Source organism: Dama dama, chromosome 6 (assembly GCF_033118175.1).
Source record: "Dama dama isolate Ldn47 chromosome 6, ASM3311817v1, whole genome shotgun sequence".
Lineage (NCBI taxonomy): Eukaryota > Metazoa > Chordata > Mammalia > Artiodactyla > Cervidae > Dama > Dama dama.
In genome coordinates, this window is record NC_083686.1 from 3,209,829 (window position 1) to 3,230,097 (window position 20,269).

A 20,269-nucleotide genomic window follows, 5' to 3' on the forward strand; every position below is an offset into this window, starting at 1 on the left:
CATGCAGACATCAGTCAGTCTGGGTCAGATCAAATGCACTGGATCTGATGGTGGCTCAGAGGGTAAAGAATCCACCTGCAATGCGGGAGACCCGGGTTCGATCCCTGGGTCAGGAAGATCCCCTGGAGGAGGGCACGGCTACCCACTCCAGTATTCTCACCTGGAGAATTCCACGGACAGACAGGCTCAGTCCATGGGGGTCCCAAAGAGTCAAAGAGACATGATTGAACGGCTAGCACACAATGGGGCCAGGCTGTTTTTTCTGAAGAAGACCCCTGCCCGCCCCACCCCATGGTCTGAGGGTCCCCCGAGGGGTCTGACGCGGCACCAGCAAGAAAGCAGAGGCCGCGGAGGTGCTGGTGGGACGGGCTGTTGCTCAGTAGAGGCAGAGCATCTGGGCACCCTGGCCTGGCCTCCCTGGGCGCTGTGAGTCTGGGCCAGCCAGTGGACCTCTCTGAGCCTCCTGATCCTCTCAGGAACTGGAGAGGATCCGAGCTACCTGTTCTGGCTTGGGGAGGACTCAGGGGAGTCAGAAGCTTCTGGAACGCAGGTGCCCGCCTGCCTCAGCCCCCTATTCCCCAGGGGAGGAGGACCAGCAGAAGCACTTACCCATCAGCTGGACGTCCGGCGCCAGGGGTCCACCCAGGGGGTCGTTGATGGAGTCCTTGGGGACCCTGAGAGCCCACCTGGAGCGGGATGAGCGGGGATTTCAGATCCGAAGCAGGTCAGAGCTGCGCGCAGGGCACAGGCCACGGCCACAGGGCCCTGAGCAGAGGCCACCGCCTGCTTCTGCTGCACTCACACGGCCCCCAACACACACACAGACACACCTACACACACACACACACCACCCCACACACCCACACATATACATATACCCACACACACAGCCATAGGGCCCTGAGCAGAGGTCACCGCCTGCTTCTGCTGCACTCACACGGCCCCCAACACACACACAGACACACCTACACACACACACACACCACCCCACACACCCACACATATACATATACCCACACACACAGCCACAGGGCCCTGAGCAGAGGCCACCGCCTGCTTCTGCTGCACTCACACGGCCCCCAACACACACACAGACACACCTACACACACACACACACCACCCCACACACCCACACATATACATATACCCACACACACAGCCACAGGGCCCTGAGCAGAGGCCACCGCCTGCTTCTGCTGCACTCACACGGCCCCCAACACACACACAGACACACCTACACACACACACACACCACCCCACACACCCACACATATACATATACCCACACACACAGCCACAGGGCCCTGAGCAGAGGCCACCGCCTGCTTCTGCTGCACTCACACGGCCCCCAGCACACACACAGACACACCTACACACACACACACCACCCCACACACCCACACATATACATATACCCACACACACAGCCACAGGGCCCTGAGCAGAGGCCACCGCCTGCTTCTGCTGCACTCACACGGCCCCCAACACACACACAGACACACCTACACACACACACACACACCACCCCACACACCCACACATATACATATACCCACACACACAGCCACAGGGCCCTGAGCAGAGGCCACCGCCTGCTTCTGCTGCACTCACACGGCCCCCAACACACACACAGACACACCTACACACACACACACACCACCCCACACACCCACACATATACATATACCCACACACACAGCCACAGGGCCCTGAGCAGAGGCCACCGCCTGCTTCTGCTGCACTCACACGGCCCCCAGCACACACACAGACACACCTACACACACACACACCACCCTACACACCCACACATATACATATACCCACACACACAGCCACAGGGCCCTGAGCAGAGGCCACCGCCTGCTTCTGCTGCACTCACACGGCCCCCAGCACACACACAGACACACCTACACACACACACACCACCCTACACACCCACACATATACATATACCCACACACACAGCCACAGGGCCCTGAGCAGAGGCCACCGCCTGCTTCTGCTGCACTCACACGGCCCCCAACACACACACAGACACACCTACACACACACACACACCACCCCACACACCCACACATATACATATACCCACACACACAGCCACAGGGCCCTGAGCAGAGGCCACCGCCTGCTTCTGCTGCACTCACACGGCCCCCAGCACACACACAGACACACCTACACACACACACACACCACCCCACACACCCACACATATACATATACCCACACACACAGCCACAGGGCCCTGAGCAGAGGCCACCGCCTGCTTCTGCTGCACTCACACGGCCCCCAGCACACACACAGACACACCTACACACACACACACACCACCCCACACACCCACACATATACATATACCCACACACACAGCCACAGGGCCCTGAGCAGAGGCCACCGCCTGCTTCTGCTGCACTCACACGGCCCCCAACACACACACACACAGACACAGACACACACACCCCCTTCCACCCACCCCCCGACACACACCTCCACGCCCACCTGCACACTCACACACACTCACTCATCCCAACACACACACCTACCCCCCCACACCCACCGCACATACCCACTAATACATACACACACCACAACACATACTCACACGCATACCCCTCACACACCCCAACACACACACATCTACCCCGCACACACATACACCACATACACTCCCACACACCCACCCACCCCACACACCCGCCCACACACACTCCCCACACCCACCTACACACTCACACACACACACATCTACCCCGCACACACATACACCATACCCACACCCACACACACACCAACACACACATATGCACACCCACCCACATACCATACACACACACCCACACATACAACCATCCAAACACACACCTCCCTCCTACACACACCTCCACATCCCCCTACACACACCCACACCACCCATAACCACACACACACACACCTACCCCAAAACACATACCTCCCCACACCATCAGCCAACCACCCACAAACACACACACCTACCAAAAAACACATGTCACACCCCCCACACCCAACACATACCCGCACCCACACCCACCCACACCCACACACACACACACACCCACCACAGACACACACACACAGACACACACACTCACCAGACACACACACACACACATACACACATACCTACACACTCACACAGCCCCCCACACCCACACACACACAGACACACACACAGTGTGTGGCCTTCAGGCCCAGCTTGCCACAAGCCCTCTGCCCAGGTGCCTCCTGCCGTCCCGCAGGCTGGCGTCCTTGAAGACCTCCCTCCATCATCCACGGACTATTTCGCTGAAAACAAGGAGGTCTAGTTCCGCTCTTCACTTCGGCTGCCGGAAAGCTCGAGCTTGACGCCCACTTCAGCACAGGAACAGGAGCCTGCGAGCTGCCTCTCCCCGCCTTCCCCAGGCCTTCCCTGCCTTGGTTCTTATTTGCACGGACCCCTGCGTGCTCCCTTACTGTGGGCACAGGCTATGCGGCTCCCTCAAAAGCTTTCCGGAATGAGCCAGAACATGAAGCCAGAGCCCAGGCTGCACCCCCGGCCGTCTCGGTCCAGGGCCGTCCTGCCGGGGAGGTGCCGCTCTCCTGCCATGCCCCACGCTGAGAACGGTGGAAAGTGTGGAGGCCGTGTCTGCTGGGGCTCACGCTGGTCCCCAGCCACCCGCCTTGGCTGGCGATCGACCCCGGCCTGGGGGATTCTCCACAGAGCCTGCCAGCATGCGGGACCCACAGGAGGCAGAGAAACAAAGGTCGGTACCTACTGATGGAACGGAATCACCGGCTCCGGAGTGGCTGCCGCTGCCCCCTCCTCCTCCGAGGACGTGCCAGGACTCGGGGCTGAAGAGTCCACTGCCGCGGCCATGTCTGCCTGAGTACCGCTCGGAGGCCGCCTGAAGGGCTGAGGGCCGTTCTTCACTCTCACGTGATGGTCGGGACACAGGACGAAGAAAGGCCCTTCAAAGCGGCAGAGGGTGGTCATGCAGGTGGCTGGACATAGCGGGCAGCACCCCCTGGGGTCCCCCAGCCCCCGTTTCTGCACCCGCACAGTCTAGAGGCCCAGGGACCCGGGCCGGGAGGCTGGACCCGGGCTGGAGTTCCGCATCCGCCTGGACTTGGCCAGGAGGAGCCTGGCTCAGCCTCAGCTTCTCTGGGACTCGACTGGGCTGTGAGGGGGCCAGATGGGTGATCCCGAGGACCCCCCCCACTTGGATCCCCCCGACACCCCCCAGCAAGTCTGGCTGTAGCTGGCCTCCTCACATCCTCTCTGCAGCCAGGAAGGACCGACTGCTAACGCCCTGCTCGCGGCAGGCTTGGAACCCAACTGTGAGAACCCCAAAGCACTCACAGCAACAGCCGGGCCAGGAACTCAGGGGTCGCTGGCAAAAGCCCCTTTTCTGTTACTTCTTTAGGGACTTTCTCTGCCCAATGTCCCCTCAGTGTCCACTCCTCCAGGGCCCTCCTGCTGCCGGGGCCCCGGGCCCTCCCGGACCAGTGGGGAACCGCCGACATCACCTCGCTCACCTTCCTGGACGAGGAGGCTCTCGTACGCCAGCCTCAAGGCATCCTCATCCACCTGGACTCGGACGGCTGTCTCCTGGTCCTCGTCGGGCTCAAGCAGCCAGAAGGCCTGGTCCATGAGCAGGTTCTCCAGGCAGTGATGAGTGAAGCCTGGGGGAGTGGACAGCCCTGGTCACCAGCGGACTCTGGGTGTGTGGAGAGAGGCCCTCACTGTCCAGCGCTGGCCGAGCCCTGCACTGACCAGGGACTGGGGGCCAGCGCCCTCTGCCCTTGGGGGTTCACGGTACTGTCCACTACCCGAGCCGGGCCACGGGGCTGACCCTGAAGGGCTGACCCTTCAGGCTGCGAGAGGACCAGCCGTGACCGTGGACAACTTCTCTGGACTCTTTACGTCCTCTAGGACCGTCAGGCTCCTCTGTGACTTGGGACAAGAGTGTTCAAGGAGAGCAGGACACGGGGAGGGTGGGCACAGCCCCGCTCTGGGGATGCAAGGCACTGTCAGCGCTGAGTCTCACTTCTCAGCCCTCAGGCGGGGATGGGGCAGCAAGGGTCCCAAGGAGAGGTGCCTAGCCAGTCAAAGCCTTGCTTTGAACAGGAGAAGTTTTGGAAAGAAAGCTCAGGCTGAGGTTGGTGCAGGGTTTCCTCTATGTGCTCGGCTGCCCCGGAAGCCAGGCTCAGCCCTGCCCATCACATCGATCCTCACCAAGGACAGGTGGCCCGTGGAGAGCTGTCATGAACGCACCTGGCCTTAAGTCCCGATTGGGAACATAAAGTGCTGAGTGTGTGCCGGGGGTCCCCAGAACCCTTTCTGGGAGGGTCACCGCTTTACCGAGAGCATGGTAGGTGGAAAACTTCCAGATTTCTTCAAACGTCTTGAACGTCACCACCATCCGATCCTGGTCACTGTGGATGGACAGCAGCCTGGCCGACAGCTCCTTCCAGGGAAGAAACATGTGAGAAACAGTCCCGGGGGCTTTGGGGCGTCTGCCCGTCAGCAGAAACGTTTCACGGGAGTGACCTTGGCAGGGACGGGGTGGGGCGGGGGCGGGGGAGTCACACCTGATTCCTTTACTGCCAGGCTGCTCCCCTCCTCCTCTCAGACCAGCCGTGGCTCCCCAGTGCCATGCTGAGCCCTCCCAGAGCTGGCGGCCTCCATGGCCCCTCCGTGACTCAAGGGCCTGCCTCACGCCCTGCACACCAGAGGCCCCAGGGTCTCCTCCACGCAGCCCTGCCCAGCCCCGGCCTCGCCCCCAGTCCCCTCCCGCAGCAGCAACTCCGACTCCAATCCTAAACCCGGCGTCCCCTCTCCTGACAACTGTCCCGTGAACCCTCTTGGTGGTGCCAGGGCCTTCAAAGGAGCACCAGCCGGGACTTTCCCGGGTGGTCCAGTGGTAAGAATCGGGGAGTGTGGGTTCAATTCCTGGTTGGGGAACCGAGATCCCACTTGCCGCAGGGTAACAAAGTCTGCCAGCCATGGGTACTGAATCCCACACTGGAAAGCCTGCATACTTCATTGAAGACCCCAAACAGCCCCCCGCACACACAAAACCCAGCAGATGCCGACCAGAGGAGATGGAGTGCTTTTATCGTCTCCACTGGGATTCAGGAATGAGGCCCCACCCTCAACCAGCCACCCAGCCCTGGCATCCCAGGGACATCACCTCCCCACCCCCGCTGTCGAGCACCCTGGGGGGTGCTGGGGGCACCCTGCTTGCAGTCCGCTGACCCTCATGGCAGCTCCGTGGGGTCACAATTCTAAGCATCCCAGTGAGTGGCTAAGGAGGCCGCATTCACAGAGGCCAAGGGGCGTCGGCCAAGGCCAGGCCGGGCTGAGTGCAGAGTCAGACTCAAGGTCGGGAAACTGAGTCCCAGAGAAGCTGAGGCTGAGCCAGTCTCCACCTGGGCAAGTCCAGCCTCCCGGCCCTGGCCCCTGGGCCTCTAGAGTCACTGTGCGGGTGCAGAAGCTGGGGCTGCATGGCCGCCCTCTGCCGCTTTAAGGGCCTTTCTTCGTCCTGTGTCTCGACCACCACGTGAGAGTGAAGAACGGGCCTCTCAGCCCAAAGTCTCCAGACCTCCTCCTAGGCCCACTGCCTTCTTCTCCGAGTCATCCTCCTCCGCCCCATTCTCAAGTGTGGATCCCGTGCCCCCTCACTCACCCAGGACCCCCGGGAGCCAGACTCACCCCCAGGGCGCGGGCCACCTCACAGCTTTCATTCTCCAGCAGACGGAGCCGGGCCCGCAGGGCCTGTTGCAGGTTGGGGTCGGGCAGCCCGCTCTTCCGCCGCACCGCCAGCAGCTGCAAGGTCAGGTCTGGAAGCGCCGGGCAGATCAAGGTGGGCGGAGTGCCGTGGGGTGCTCCCCCGCCCCCGCCAGCCCCCCGGCCCGCAAACCTGGGGAGCCGGGTTCACACCCCACGTGTACCGCCTGGGAAAGCTTCGCAGGCAGCCTGTCTCCCCTGAGGCCAGTTCCTGTCCTTGTAAATGAGTCACGTGCTGCCCACGTTGTAGATAGACGGGAGGAAGTGGACTGTGTCATCGCCCCAGGGCAGGCCAGCATCTGTCTGGCCTCCAGCAAATGGCCTCCAAGTCACCGTGACCTCCAGCCCTGATCTCTCCCTGGCCCAAGCTCCAGCAGGGCACCTGACTTCCAGGAAACACCCCACAGGCACCCTCTGCCCCCCACCTCGTCCTTTCTTCACCAGCTCCAGAAAGGCCACAGCCCCAGCCCTGCCCGGACCAGCAACACCTGCCTCCATCACCCTCCACATGGGCCCAGCAGCCAGCCCCACTGACTCACCGGCAAAGCTAGGCTGAACCCAGCATGCACACCCACCATGGCCCTGCCCCTTCGGTCTGCCTGGACAGTGTTTGGGCCCCGGCCCTCTCTCCAGATGGTCCCCTGGTCCGCAGAAATCAGAGGATCCCCTCACAACCACATCTGGCTTATGGCATACCCTGGCTGTCAGCACCCCGGGCAGTGCCAGCCCCTAGAAACTTCTGCAGCGATGGGCATGCCTGCTGTCTATAGTGCCCCACGGCGGCCACCAGCCACACGGGCCCATGAGCTCTTGAAATGTGGACAGTGTCATCGAGGAATCAGAGTCTTTATTTATTATTAAAAAGCAGAGACATTGCTTTGCCAACAAAGGTCCATCTAGTCAAAGTTATGGTTTTTCCAATGGTCATGCTTGGATGTGAAAGTTGGACTATAAAGGAAGCTGAGTGCCGAAGAATTGATGCTTTTGAACTGTGGTGTTGGAGAAGACTCTTGAGAGGCCCTTGGACTGCAAGGAGATCCAACCAGTCATTCCTAAAGGAAATCAGTCCTAAATATTCATTGGAAGGACTGATGCTGAAGCTGAAACTCCAATATTTTGGCCACCTGATGCAAAGAACTGGCTCATTTGAAAAGACCCTGATGCTGGGAAAGATTGAAGGCGGGAGGAGAAGGGGATGACAGAGGATGGGATGGTTGGATGGCATCACCGACTCAATGGACATGAGTTAATTAACTCCAGGAGTTGATGATGGACAGGGAAGCCTGGCATGCTGCTGTCCATGGGGTCGCAAAGAGTCGGACACGACTGAGTGACTGAACTGAATGGAACTGATGTTAAATTTAAGCATAAATGGCCACACCCAGCTACTGTATTAGACAGCACAGAGGTAGTGGTTTTCCATCTCAGGAAGAATAAAATGCAAATCCTTTCCACCTTCTCAGACACAGCCTGGAGCCGCCCGCCCTTCTCTGCCCACTGCCCGCCTGTGGTCTTCTCTCTGCTGCTCTGAGACATCCAGGTGTCCCCCCCCAACCCCACCCCACCCACCCCACCCCAGGGCCTTTGCATTCTTCATACTGTCCCCTGAAGCACTCTCTCAGACCAATTCCTGCCCGACTGGCCACTCTAGAATCCTATCTCAGCTCAAACGGCCCCTGCCCACCCCTACCCGGTGCCCCCCAGGCTCCAAAGCTGGGGAAATAAGGGGAGGGAAGAGAAGGGAAGAGAGACGGTGGAGGGAGAGAGCCCTCTGAGTAAGCCTTGCACCTGCCTTGGAAATTTTCAGTGCCCCTTCCTCCACTCCCCCCTGCCTCCCACCACCTCCCTGCAGGAGACTCAGGGATGTGGAATCGGGCCCCCTCCCCCAGCAGGAAGCCAGCCAGCATTTCTCAACCAAGTCTAAGTGGTGGCCCTCCTACGCCGGGAAGAGGGTAGGGTTGCACTTTCACTCCCATGATAACCCGCCTCGTGGCTCAATAGCCCTGGTCATCCTCAGTGACCACAGGCAGCACGGACCACCCAAAAGGACGGAGGACAGACGACCGTCGAGGCAGAGGTGAACCGCCAACGACACTGGGGTCCCTGTGCCCCCCCCCCGCCCCCACAACTGGCGCTCCAGGGTGGGGTCTCAGGATAAAGGACTCCTTACTGCCCCTCCTCCACCCGGGACCACCTCCCAGCATCAGCGCCTGTGGAAGTCCCGCCATCCTGTCCTGAAAGCTGGGATTCCTCTCCCAGGGGTTGGCGGGTGGGGGGGGGGGCGGTCCTCCCCACCCACCAAGCCCCCAGGGTGTCCCTCTTTGGGTCTCACTTCCGGCCTCCGGGGTGACACCACCTCCTCTTTTACATGTATGTGTGTTAGCTGCTCAGTCATGTCTGACTCTTTGAGACCCCATGGACGGTAGCCCACCAGGCTCCTCTGTTCATGGGATTCTCCAGGCAAGAATATTGCAGTGGGTTGCCATTTCCTTCTCTAGGGGATCTTCCCAATCCAGGATCGAACCCAGGTCTCCCACATTGCGGGCAGATTCTTTACTGTCTGAGCCCCCAGGGAAGCCCTCCTCTTCGGGCAGAAGCAAACAGTCCAGAGAAGGCCTTTGCAAGTGCAGGTGCACCCCAGTCTTCTGTCCCCAAGGGAAAATGCAGAGTCCCGGGCCCTACCCCAACCTCCCTGCATCAGAACTGGCCCAGGACCTGAGCATCTGCCTTTAACAAGCCCCGCCCGCGCCCAGGAGACGGTGATGGACAGGGAAGCCTGGCGTGCTGTGCTGCAGTCCATGGGATCGCAAAGAGCCCAACGCGACTGAGCGACTGAACAGCCCCCACCCCCATGGTGATCTTAAGGCAGGCGTCCAGCAGCCACATTAGAGAAGCCTCCGTTAGACTTAGACTCCGTTAGACTCCGTTAGCCGGGAGTCCACAGAACAGTCCAGGCTGGAGGGAAGGGGGGACGCCCAGGGATCCCACATTCATGAACCCGGCACAGACTTAACTAGCAGCGTGGGGATGCCTACCTGTGGGGCAGGACCCCATCTGGCCAGGGGAGGGCCCAGCAGCCCGCTGAGAGACGCCGGCGGCCGGAGCAGCATCAGTAGCCGAGCAGGGTCCTGTGATTAAGGTGAGAACAGACAGCCTCAGCTACTACGCAGGCACCAACCCCAGGTATTTCTGGAAGATGGGAATGTCCACGCCCCTCCAAGCCACTGTTCACACCCTTCCTCCACAGTCACAGAGGCCAGCAGGGTCTGGAGGAGGTCGTGAGCTTCCTTTTCTGCAGTAACTAATTACTCCACCCGAGCAGCTTCTGGAAATTGCACAGTGTTATCTGGGGTCCGAGAAGGGTCTCACTGGAGCCAAGCAAGGTGTGGGCAGCAGTGGTTCCTTTTGGAGGCCCCGGGGGCAGAATCTGTTTCCTCGCTGCTCGGGCTTCTAGAGGCACCACACTCCTTGGCTTTTGGCCCCTCCTCCATCCAAAGCCAGCAGCACCAGCACCTCAGTCTCTCTGGCTCCCATCCCAGGCTAACCTCCCCGTCTGCAGAGTGTTAAGCCCCTCTGCAAACTCTCTTTTGCCACAGGAGGTGACGTGTGTGCAGGTTGTAAGGATGAAGATGTGGATTCTGTGTTGTTGCTTGTTGCTCAGGCACTCAGTCGTCTTGGATTCTTTGAGACCCTATAGACTGCAGCACGCCAGGCTTCCCTGTCCATCACCATCTCCCAGAGTTTGCTCAGACTCAAGTCCATTGCGTTGATGATGCGGTCCAACCATCTCATCCTCTGTTGAGCTCTTCTCCTGCCTTAAATCTTGCCCAGCATCAAAGTCTTTTCCAATGAGTGGGCTCTTCGCATCAGGTGGCCAAAGTATTAGAGCTTCAGCTTCAGCATCAGTCCTTCCAATGAACACCCAGGACTGATCTCCTTTAGGATTGACTGGTCTCCTTGCAGTCCAAGGGACTCTCAAGAGTCTTCTCCAACACCACAGTTCAAAAGCATCAATTCTTCGGCACTCAGCTTTCTTTCCCTTCTGGCTTCCCTTGTGGTTCAGCTGGTAAAGAATCCACCTAAATGCACAAGACCTGGGTTCGATCCCTGGGTTGGGAAGATCCCCTGGAGAAGGGAAAGGCTACCACTCCAGTATTCTGACCTGGAGAATTCCATGGACTGCATAGTCCATGGGGTTGCAAAGAGTCAGACATGACTGAGCAACTTTCACTTCACTTCAGCCTTCTTTATGGTCCAACTCTCACATCCATACATGACTACTGGAAAAACAGCTTCAACTATGCGGACTTTGGTCAGCAAAGTGACATCTCTGCTTTTTAATACACTGTCTAGGTTGGTCATAGGTCTTCTTTGTTGTGTTGTTTAGTCGCTCAGTCGTGTCTGACTCTTTGCAACTCCGTGGATTGTAGCCCACCAGGCTCCTCTGTCCATGGAATTTTCCAGGCAAGAATACTGGAGTGGGGAGCCATGCCCTTCTCCAATAGGACTTCTTTGGGGGCCTCCATTCTGCTGACCACAGAGGGGAGGTGACACTCAGGGGGAGCGCAAGGTCTGGGCAGACAGGGTTGCACCCTCGTCCAGCTACACCAGCCACTAGCCGGGGGGCCACGGGCCCTCTCGGCCTTGGGAGGTCAGTCCTCTGCTGGTGGTCCCTGCCCCAGCCCCCAGCCTCGAGGCCAGCCCCAAGCTTGCATCTTGGCTAGAGCCCCCATCCCTGCCCTGCACATTCTCCTCATCTGTAAAATGGGATGAGCGACTGGGACCTTCAGATGGAGGGTGATGTGATCCAGAAACACCTGTGGGTCTGTCTGACGGGGGTTGCTGAACCTCAGTGCAGCCTCCTCATCACCCAAGGGACGTCCCACTCAGTGCTGGGGGTGCTGCCCATTGACCTTGGACCGGACAACATGACCAGATCATCTCTGCTCTCTCCCCACCTGCGGTCCACCAGCCCCAGGCCTGTGTGGTCAGAGCACATTTCCAGTCCTTGCTTGCTCTGGGTCCCCAGAACAGGGGCTCAGAAATGCCTGTTGAGTCCAAATAAGTGCCTGGCACCCTGATCTTGGCTTCAGACTCCATCCTCCCACTGAGGCGGGGGCTCCTTGAGGCATGGCCGATTCCAGGGCTGGGGCTGGGAGAGCAGAGATGGGACGTGAGCATCCTGGGGCCCCAGAAAGCAGGTGGTGCCCACAGGATGTTGGAGAGGTGTCACAAGACCAAATCAGGGGCCATTTGAACAAAAAAATAACTAATGACAGCAACCAATAGTGTCTAGAGAATGAAATAAAGACCTCTGAGCCTGCCCACACTAAAATAGGTAAGTGAGTAACTGGGGAGAGGGGACAGTTTCTCGCTTCAGTGAAGGTCAACTAGAAAGAATGTAGAAAGAATGCAGCTTTAGAAAGTCACCATTTAGCAACCGTCTTCATGGCTTTCCTGGTGGCTCAGACGAGGCCTGTGATACAGGAGACCAGGGTTTGATCCCTGGATCAGTAAGATCCCCTGGAGAAGGGAATGGCAGCCCACTCCAGTATTCTTGCCTGGAGAATTCCATGGACAGTGGAGCCTGGCTGGCTACAGTCCATGGGGTCGCAAAGAATCGGACACGACTGAGCGACTAACATGGGTGAGTTCGAAGAGGGATGGAATAGTCAAAAAGTTCCCGCAGCCTCCTTACTTACGACAGAGGGAAGAAGGAAGACTTTGACAGTGATGTTTACATGGTCAAACATCCCCTTAATCAAGTGAGCAACGTGAGATGTGAACGCCACCAGGGGCCAGACCCACGGACATTGGGAGGGACCGAAGGTGCTGGGGGTTTCTGCCCGAAGCACCAGCCTGCCGTCCTGAAGAAACACCCGCCTCCACACTGCGGCACCTTCTGCAGGCTGACCGCCTGGAATTGTCAAAGCACCAAGCGCCAGGTTAAGAAGCTCCAGGGACACACGGCCACAGAATGCAAAGCCTGACCAGGGTTTTGTTTGGTGGAAAGGAGGTTACGGGGACAGACGGTGGGATTGCAGTGAGGTCTGTCTGCAGGTTGTCTCACCCAGGAAAGTGAATTTGGAATCATCTCACTGTGAGGCCGCATGAGCAGGTCCTGGTTTTAGGAAAGACACCAAACAATGGGGGAGGGGGGCGCGTCATGTCTGCAATGGACTCCTAGACCATCCCGGGAAAATATAGCCCCTGCCTGAAGCACAGAGAGAAGGCAAAGTGTTAACATTTGAGGGGTCTAGGTGGGGTGTGTGCACATGCTCAGATACTCAGTCATGTTGGACTCTTTGCGACCGCATGGCCTGTAACCCGCTGGGCTCCTCTGTCCACGGGATTTCCCAGGCAAGAATACTGGAGTGGGTTGCCATTTCCTCCTCCAGGGGGATCTTCCCGACCTAGGGATCAAACCTGCATCTCCTATATTGGCAGGTGGGTTCTTAATTACTGGGCCACCAGGGAAACCCCCCTGGGTGGGCCAAGTGGGAATTCTTCGTATTGTTTCTTGTAAATTTGCTGCCCATTTGCAAAAGAAGCTGAAAGGGTAAGAGGTCCAGGGAGATGTATTGGGAGCCCACTGGCCCCTTGGCTGCTTGGGGCTGGGGAGCCTAGGAAGACCAGAGGGGCTCCCCGACCCCACTGCGGGGACTCCTAGACCGTCCTGGTGCCGGCGATGCCAGCTGTGTTGTGGGGCTGGAGGGGCAGGAAACACCAGACTCGTGGTCAGAAAGCCCCTGGCTCGGTCACAGTGCCAGATGGAAGGAATCCCATGCTCTGGGACTCACGGCCCCTCGGGGGCTAGGCTGCCTTGCGGGAGGCTGGTCTGGCCCACGTGTTTCTGGCAGGACCCAGCCCCTCTGTCTCATGGCATTGAGCTCTGGATGGGGCCATGATCCCTTGAGATCCCCGGGCCAGGCCCCTACCACTCCTCGGAGGCCCTCTTCTGGGCCAGGGAGGTGTCTGACCACAGGAGTCAGCCCCTTTGATGGCCACCCCCACCCTTCCTATCCCCACTGACACCCCGAAGGACCAAGAGAAGAGGAGTAAAAACACCTCCAGTCACCAAGCACGCACGGTCCTAGGCTCTGGGCCTGCTGCCAAGTATGAGGTTTTGTTGCCATTCTCCCAAAGCATCGATCATTTGTCAAATACTTATTGGGCACCTGCTACCTGCCAAGCCCTAGAGCCTCCGTGGCTGACTTAAGCAGGTAACTGGGATGGAGGTGAGGGTCTGACTATGGGAAGATGGGAGAAGGACAAGGGGACAGGCTGTCCCTGCTCGAGGCCTTCCTCCCTGTCCTTCCCTTCTCTCCTCCAGTTCTAGAGACGGGTCCTGGAGACACCCTAGGCCACCCCGCAGGTTTCCAAGTGGGAAAACCGAGGCCCACGTCCAGCAGTGGTCCAGTGGCAATCAGGATGGAAACTGGTCCCCCTGCTGGCAGCCCAGCCTGAGTCCAAGCCCCTCCTGTGCACACCTTGGCCAGTCTGGTGGGAGTCAGAGGTGCTTCTGCCCTCATCTAAGCCCCCGTCCTCTCCTTCCAGGAAGTAATCCTGCCCAAGGCCTGGCCCAGGCGCTGCTCCTTGCCACCCCCCCCCACCCTGGGCCTGGGTCTGCCTACTGGGGGGAAGGAGGGACACCCCACCCTGAGTAACCCCGGGGGTTCACAGCCAAGGACAGAGCAGGATGGTGGGAACACAAAGTCGTACGAGAGCTGTGACCTCATCCGGGGCCTTGTCCCTGGAATCTCCAACCCTTGCCCCCACTGTCGGGCCAGTTTATCACCGACGTGACCCTGGAGAAGTGCGAGGTGGGCCCGCATCCCTTGCAGGCACTCCCTGGGCTGGACACTCTCCATCAACACAGGCACTGACGGTGCGGACGCCCGGCTCCGTCCCAGGGTGGGCGGGAGTGGACCCACACGGTGCACTTACCCCCTCGGACGGTGGCCTTGGCCTCCTCGGGCCGTGGTTGCTCCCAGATGACGGATGTGCTCTTGGCCACTTCCCGGACCCTGTGGTCACCACTGTCCCCCGAGGGCCCCTTCTCCCTAGGGGCCGGCTCTGCTGGGCCCTCCATGGCTGGCAGCGGCCTCAGTGCCAAGGGCTTGGCATGCCGGGCTGGCCTCTGTGGAGAGAGCAGAGGGCGGGGATCAGCAGCAGTCCTGGCCTCTCTGGGCAGCCGGGATCAGCGTGGATGTGCCCCCGAGTTAGGGCACGAGAGGCGAGTGTGCCTCCGCCTTGCCTGGCGGGCTCCCGAGCACCTCCCCGGGCAGGGCCTCCTCCCCGAACAGCACAGTCACCCGGAGCAGACTCCGTCGGGGGCGCAAGCCTCCTCTGCTTCCAGCTGGAGGGCCCTGTGGGCAGGGGGCAGGGTGCCCGTTCTTGCTCATAACAGACCCGAGGAAACAGCTCAGAACCTGGTGGGTAGAGACTGCTCAGAACCTTCCCACGAGTGCCTCGAAAGGGACGTGGCAATGGTCACGTGGAAACAGGGGACAGAACAGCTGTCCTCTCGGGACACCCCAGGACCCAGCGGTCTAGGGGCAAGCCCACCACACCTCCCACCCGGCAAGGGCTGGAATGGACAAACCCCCCGGAGAAGGCATGCTTCCCATGGGGCTCAGTGGGGCTGTGACTCCAGCCTCAGTTCCCAGGGGTTCCTGTTGCTCCTTATGACTAACCCCAAGGCCGGGGGGGGGGGGGTCTCAGTGGGCCCCCAGGTCTCCCACTAGAACAGGCCTGTGCCCGGCAAAGCCCCCGGCAGGAACGCAGGAAGTGGGCCGGGTCCCAGGCTGTCCCCAGGACAGGGGTCAGCGGGCGGCAGAAGGCAGGGAAGGAGGAAATGACCAGGGAGGAAGTAGCGACTGCTCTCTGAGCCTGGGGTGCCCTGGGGCCTTCCTCAGACAGTGGGTCATCAAGAGAGGGGGACTTCCCTGGTGGTCCTGTGGCTAAGACTCCACTCTCCCAATGCAGGAGGCTCGGTTCAATCCCTGGTCAGGAAACGAGATGCCCCATGCCGCAACCAAAGGTTTCCACGCTGTAACTAAAAGATCCTGCACGCTGCAGCTAAGACTCAGAGCGGTGAACTAAATATTTAAATAAATATACATCAAGATAAAATGTGAGGAAAAAAATTAGATAAGTGAGGGTCTGCACAGGTCAGGGCCTCTGTCACAGATCTGAGGACGGAGAAGGGCATGGAGCCGCTTCCAGGCCTGGGGAGGGTGGGCCTGCCGCCGGGGCCGGGAGCTGAGGGGTGCCGAGGCAGCACCAGGGATGTGGGTCAACCACGCCCCCCTCAGCTTGCACCTCGGGGATGGAGGGGAGGAGGAATAGCCCTGCCCAGCCACACAGAGGGTGGACGAGGGCAAGGCCAGGAGCCCCGGCCAGGGAGCCCGTCTTCTCGTGGAGCCTTGCTGCTCCCTGATGACGGGCGGGCGGAGCTCCGCCCCGAGCCCAGAGCAGGGCGGCAGGAGGTCCCTGGGCACAGAGCAGGATGCAGAGAGAGACACTTCTGAGCCGCTTCCTGGGGACAAAACTGCACGCTGAGGAGCAGGCCTGCACAATCCAGACCCACCGCCTCGGGGTAGGTGCTGCGGGCGGGCCCCACCCCCGGAGACCCAGAGAACGCCAGGCCAGCCGCGTGGGACTCAGAGCCCAGACAAGCCCCCCAGGGCTGAACGGCCCCAGGAGCCGCCGGCCGGCCTCCCAGCTTCACCCGGGACCCTGCAGCAGAGAACGGGCGGGAGACGAGGAGGCAGACAGCAGCATCACCGAGTCACCACGTGGAGCAGGGAGACTGGGGCACGGGACACAGGGCGTGGGCTGTTCCAGACTGGGGGCGGGGGCGGTGCCCAGGGCCCTGAACACTCCATGGATGCAGAGGAGCCAGCAGAGCACGCTAAGCCCCGAGAGGACGGCGCTCTGTTCCTTGAAAGGTCCATTCCTGAGTGTGGGCAGAAAGGACAGAGGAGGAGCGGCTGGAGGTGGGACCTGCGAGGGGCCTTGGGTTCATTTACCGCCTCAGATGGTCAACAAGATGGTGGGGGGCGGACCTCCATCAGACCAAGCATGGACTGTTCTCAGAATTGCGGGCCTCAGACAGTTCTGGAACGGCCGAGATTGTCTGCAGGCTCCCAGAGGGGACGCAAGAATTTGTCACCACCTGCATATCCCAGGCGTCTCGGTCAGGTTCCCAGTGGGGAGAGTACATTGCCCCCTTCTACAGATGGGGGATCGGGGTGGGCTCGGAGGGGTGGGCAACTCAGCCCCCTACATACACACGCACGGACACACACACACACACACACATACACACATTCACATGTGCACATACACGCGCACAAACACTCTCACATTAACACTCTCTCACTTACCCCCACACATATCCTGTCAGTGCCCACATCCTTGTCTTTAAAAGGCAAACAAGCAGAGAGGCTCACACCAAACCCACAGCTCCGGCCACCAGGTGAGGGTTCTCACGGGATGCTACCCCCAGAGCCATCAGAGACCCCCTTGGAGACATTCGGCGTGGACCGAGGACCGTCCCACCCAGATGGGGGCGCGGGCAGGGGGCAGGCGGCACCTGCAGGCCCGCGCCTCCTTGAGCGCTGCTGCTGTCCCCCTGAGAGCCGACCTTGACCCTGAACTCACCCCCAGCAGCGGGCTGGGCCCAGGTGCTTTCACCATCAGCTCCGCCTGCAGGGTGGGCGGGGGAGGTCGAACCCCACACTCTAAAGCCTTTGGTTGTTTTTCAAGAGACCCCGCCATCCCCTGCCCTGTGGCCAGCTCTGTGCCGGGCAGGGATGGGAGGCACAGAGGAGGGTGACCCAGGCCTGCTGCGATGGGGGGTCTGGACACAAATGCGGCAGTGTTGGTTCCATGGGGCACGTTCTGGGAAGCAGGGAGAGAGTCTGCTGACCCCAGAAGTGGAGGAAGGAAGTCTGACCATCGAGAAGGCCCCGGGGTGAGGCAGGACACGTGCGTGATGGGGAGCCATGAAGAGAATGGGATGGCATGGAGTGTTGGCCGTCCACGGAGGCAGGCCAGCCCGTGGGCCACGCCAACAGGCCAGCATTGACCAGGAGAGTCGCGGGTGCCTCAGGAAGGCCATACGGCCAGGCAGCCGCCGGGCAGCAACTGGGGCTCTGAACCCTTCATCCCAGAGGAGGAAGACCCTCCATCCCCCCGTCCTCATGGACCCGACACACGGGGGCATGAGCTCAGCGCTGCCCTGACCACCCTGCTCCCTGGCCCTCGGGGATTTGAGGCAGGGGCTCCTGCAAGACCAGTACCCTGCACCCGGTGCTCACAGACCAGCCCCGACATTCTTTCATCAGTGGTCCCCAAAGCCTCTGGGTACGACCCCTGTGGGCACCTCTCCGCCGGCGACTCAGGGAAACCGGCTCACATCCCGGGGGACCTTGGGGCATCAGGGGGGTGCCTCGACTTGCAGGGGCTTCACCAGGCCCGCTGCCCTGGACTCTCTATTTCCCCCACACAAGACGAGAGAGGTCCCTGGCTGGGGAGGCCTACTTTAGCTCATCCCAAGTTGCTCTGACTCCTTTTCTCCAGAACCAGCTTCACTGCTCTCATGGATTTAACACAGGAGTAGGAGAGGCCGTGTTTCTGGCAGGCATTACCCTGGCTCCCCTTTGCCTGCCTCCGAGCTGTAGAGAAAAGCAGGGCGTAGGGGGCCGTCTGGCTGTGACCTGGTCCCCAGCCCCCAACCACCTCTAAGGGCCAGGGACCAGGGGCGGGCAGGGGGATGGAAGCCCCTGGCCCCAAGGGGCACCCAGGGGACCCTGGCACCCTTGTAGGCACTCCCAGGGAGGAGGCAGCAGGCTGGAGGGAGCCCCCTGATCAGAGGGCACAGCAGCGTGGACCCTCGGGTTCTGGGACGCAGGCTTGTTGCAGAGTTCTCCAGCTGCCTTTGGTCAACGTCCAGTGTCGTCTCAAGCCCCTCTGCCTTGTGCTCCCCATTTCCTGCTCCTGGGGGCCGTCCCCCTCCCTCGTCACACACGAAGTCCTCCCAGCCTCTTTCAGGAGGCAGCGCTGTCCATCTGACGCCCGCCCCCACCCCCAGCCTAGCCGGCCCCTGTCGCCCTCCCCTCCTGACTCTGGACGCAGCGAGCCCCCTGCTCTGCTGTCCTGCAGCATCCCGGGAGGGCATGCGGATCCGTCGTCCTGCTCGGATCCTGTTTGTGAGGTCTCTCTAGCCTCCGCCTGGGGGTCTCGCCCTCCCCTCTCTGCCGCCAGGCATCTGGCTTGCACAGCCCACATCCAGGGCATCTCTCTTCCCCAGCCCCTGCCCACCTGCCCCCCCGAGAAGTCAGGACCAGCCCACCAGCGCCTGCATCCCAGGCCCATGGGCCTGCCCCCAGCGGCTCAGGGACAGTTTCCCGAGAAAAGGGAAGGCTCTGGGGCTCAGGGGACTTCCCACCTGCTCAGCGAGGGGCCTTCCCACCAGTCAGGGCTGCTGCTGACATTCGTAAGCCTGGGGTTCCTAGTTCTAGCCCGCAGGAGGAAGTGGTCTCTCTCTCCCGGGGAGGGCCCTAAGACAGAGTTGCTCAGCCGGAGAGGCTGCCTATCCCTGACTGCATCTGAACCTGTCCTGAACAAAAGCCTCAAGGACCACGCAGACCTCATCCACCTCCCCAGGAAGCATCTCTCCAGGGATGTCTGGTGACCTCAGTACAGAAGGTGACCGGTGCACCCCTGCACTCACGCCCACCAGTGACCTCAGATTGGGTGGCCTTATTCGGACACAGGATGGAGTTAACGTGCGGTTGCGCTGGGGACGTCCCTGGCGGCCCGGGGCTAAGACCTCACACTCCCAGTGCAGGGGGCATGGGCTGCATCTCTCGCTGCTCAGGGAACCGGATCCCACATGCCGCAAGTGAGTCCAAAGGCCGCAACTGAAGATGCTAGCATGCCACAGCTGGGATCTGGGGCAGCCAAGTACGTAAATACTAAAAATAATAAGATGTGATCACACTGTGCTGAAGGGGCCCTCCCTGTAGGGCTCTTCATAAGAAGAGGAGGAACACAGACACAGCGGGCACCCTGGGTGAGGATGGAGGCAGAGAGCAGGGGGACGTGCCCATGAGCCCAGAGATGCCTGCAGCCGCCAGGAGCTGAAGGACCCTCCCCCAGGGCCCCCTGCCCCCCCCCCCCCCCCGGGGCTACAGATTTCCAGCCTCCAGAACCAGGGGAGAACGACCTTCTAGTGTTAGAAGCCCACATTTGTGGCCCTTCGTTACAGCAGCTCCAGGCCAGCTGTCAGCCCGGGTCCCTGTGCTTGCCTTCTCTGCTGGGAAGCGGGCGTTTCGGGAGGAGGAGTAAGCAAGCTCGGGCACAAACTCTGGCTGGGGCCCCGACACAGGAAGTGCCATCACTGTCAGGAGCCACCACCCTGCAGCGCTGAGGGCCCTCACTCTGTCCTCGTGACGCCTGGGGGAGCGTGA

The 20,269-nt window shown here is 60.5% G+C and overlaps 1 protein-coding gene across 4 annotated transcripts in view; it reads right to left on the bottom strand.

Annotated features, from left to right (window-relative positions):
* The window catches only part of SH3TC1 (SH3 domain and tetratricopeptide repeats 1), a 60,855-nt gene that overhangs the window by 19,647 nt on the left and 20,939 nt on the right, over positions 1–20,269 (bottom strand). For 3 of the 4 annotated variants that reach the window (XM_061145427.1, XM_061145429.1, XM_061145430.1), the window contains exons 2-8: positions 14,736–14,928; positions 9,824–9,916; positions 6,714–6,841; positions 5,361–5,466; positions 4,535–4,681; positions 3,775–3,967; positions 610–686 (exon numbers count right to left, since the gene is read on the bottom strand). In XM_061145427.1, the coding sequence (XP_061001410.1) occupies positions 610–686; positions 3,775–3,967; positions 4,535–4,681; positions 5,361–5,466; positions 6,714–6,841; positions 9,824–9,916; positions 14,736–14,928 (937 nt within the window). The remainder of the gene's footprint in view (positions 1–609; positions 687–3,774; positions 3,968–4,534; positions 4,682–5,360; positions 5,467–6,713; positions 6,842–9,823; positions 9,917–14,735; positions 14,929–20,269) is intronic. The other variant, XM_061145428.1, reaches the window with a different exon arrangement.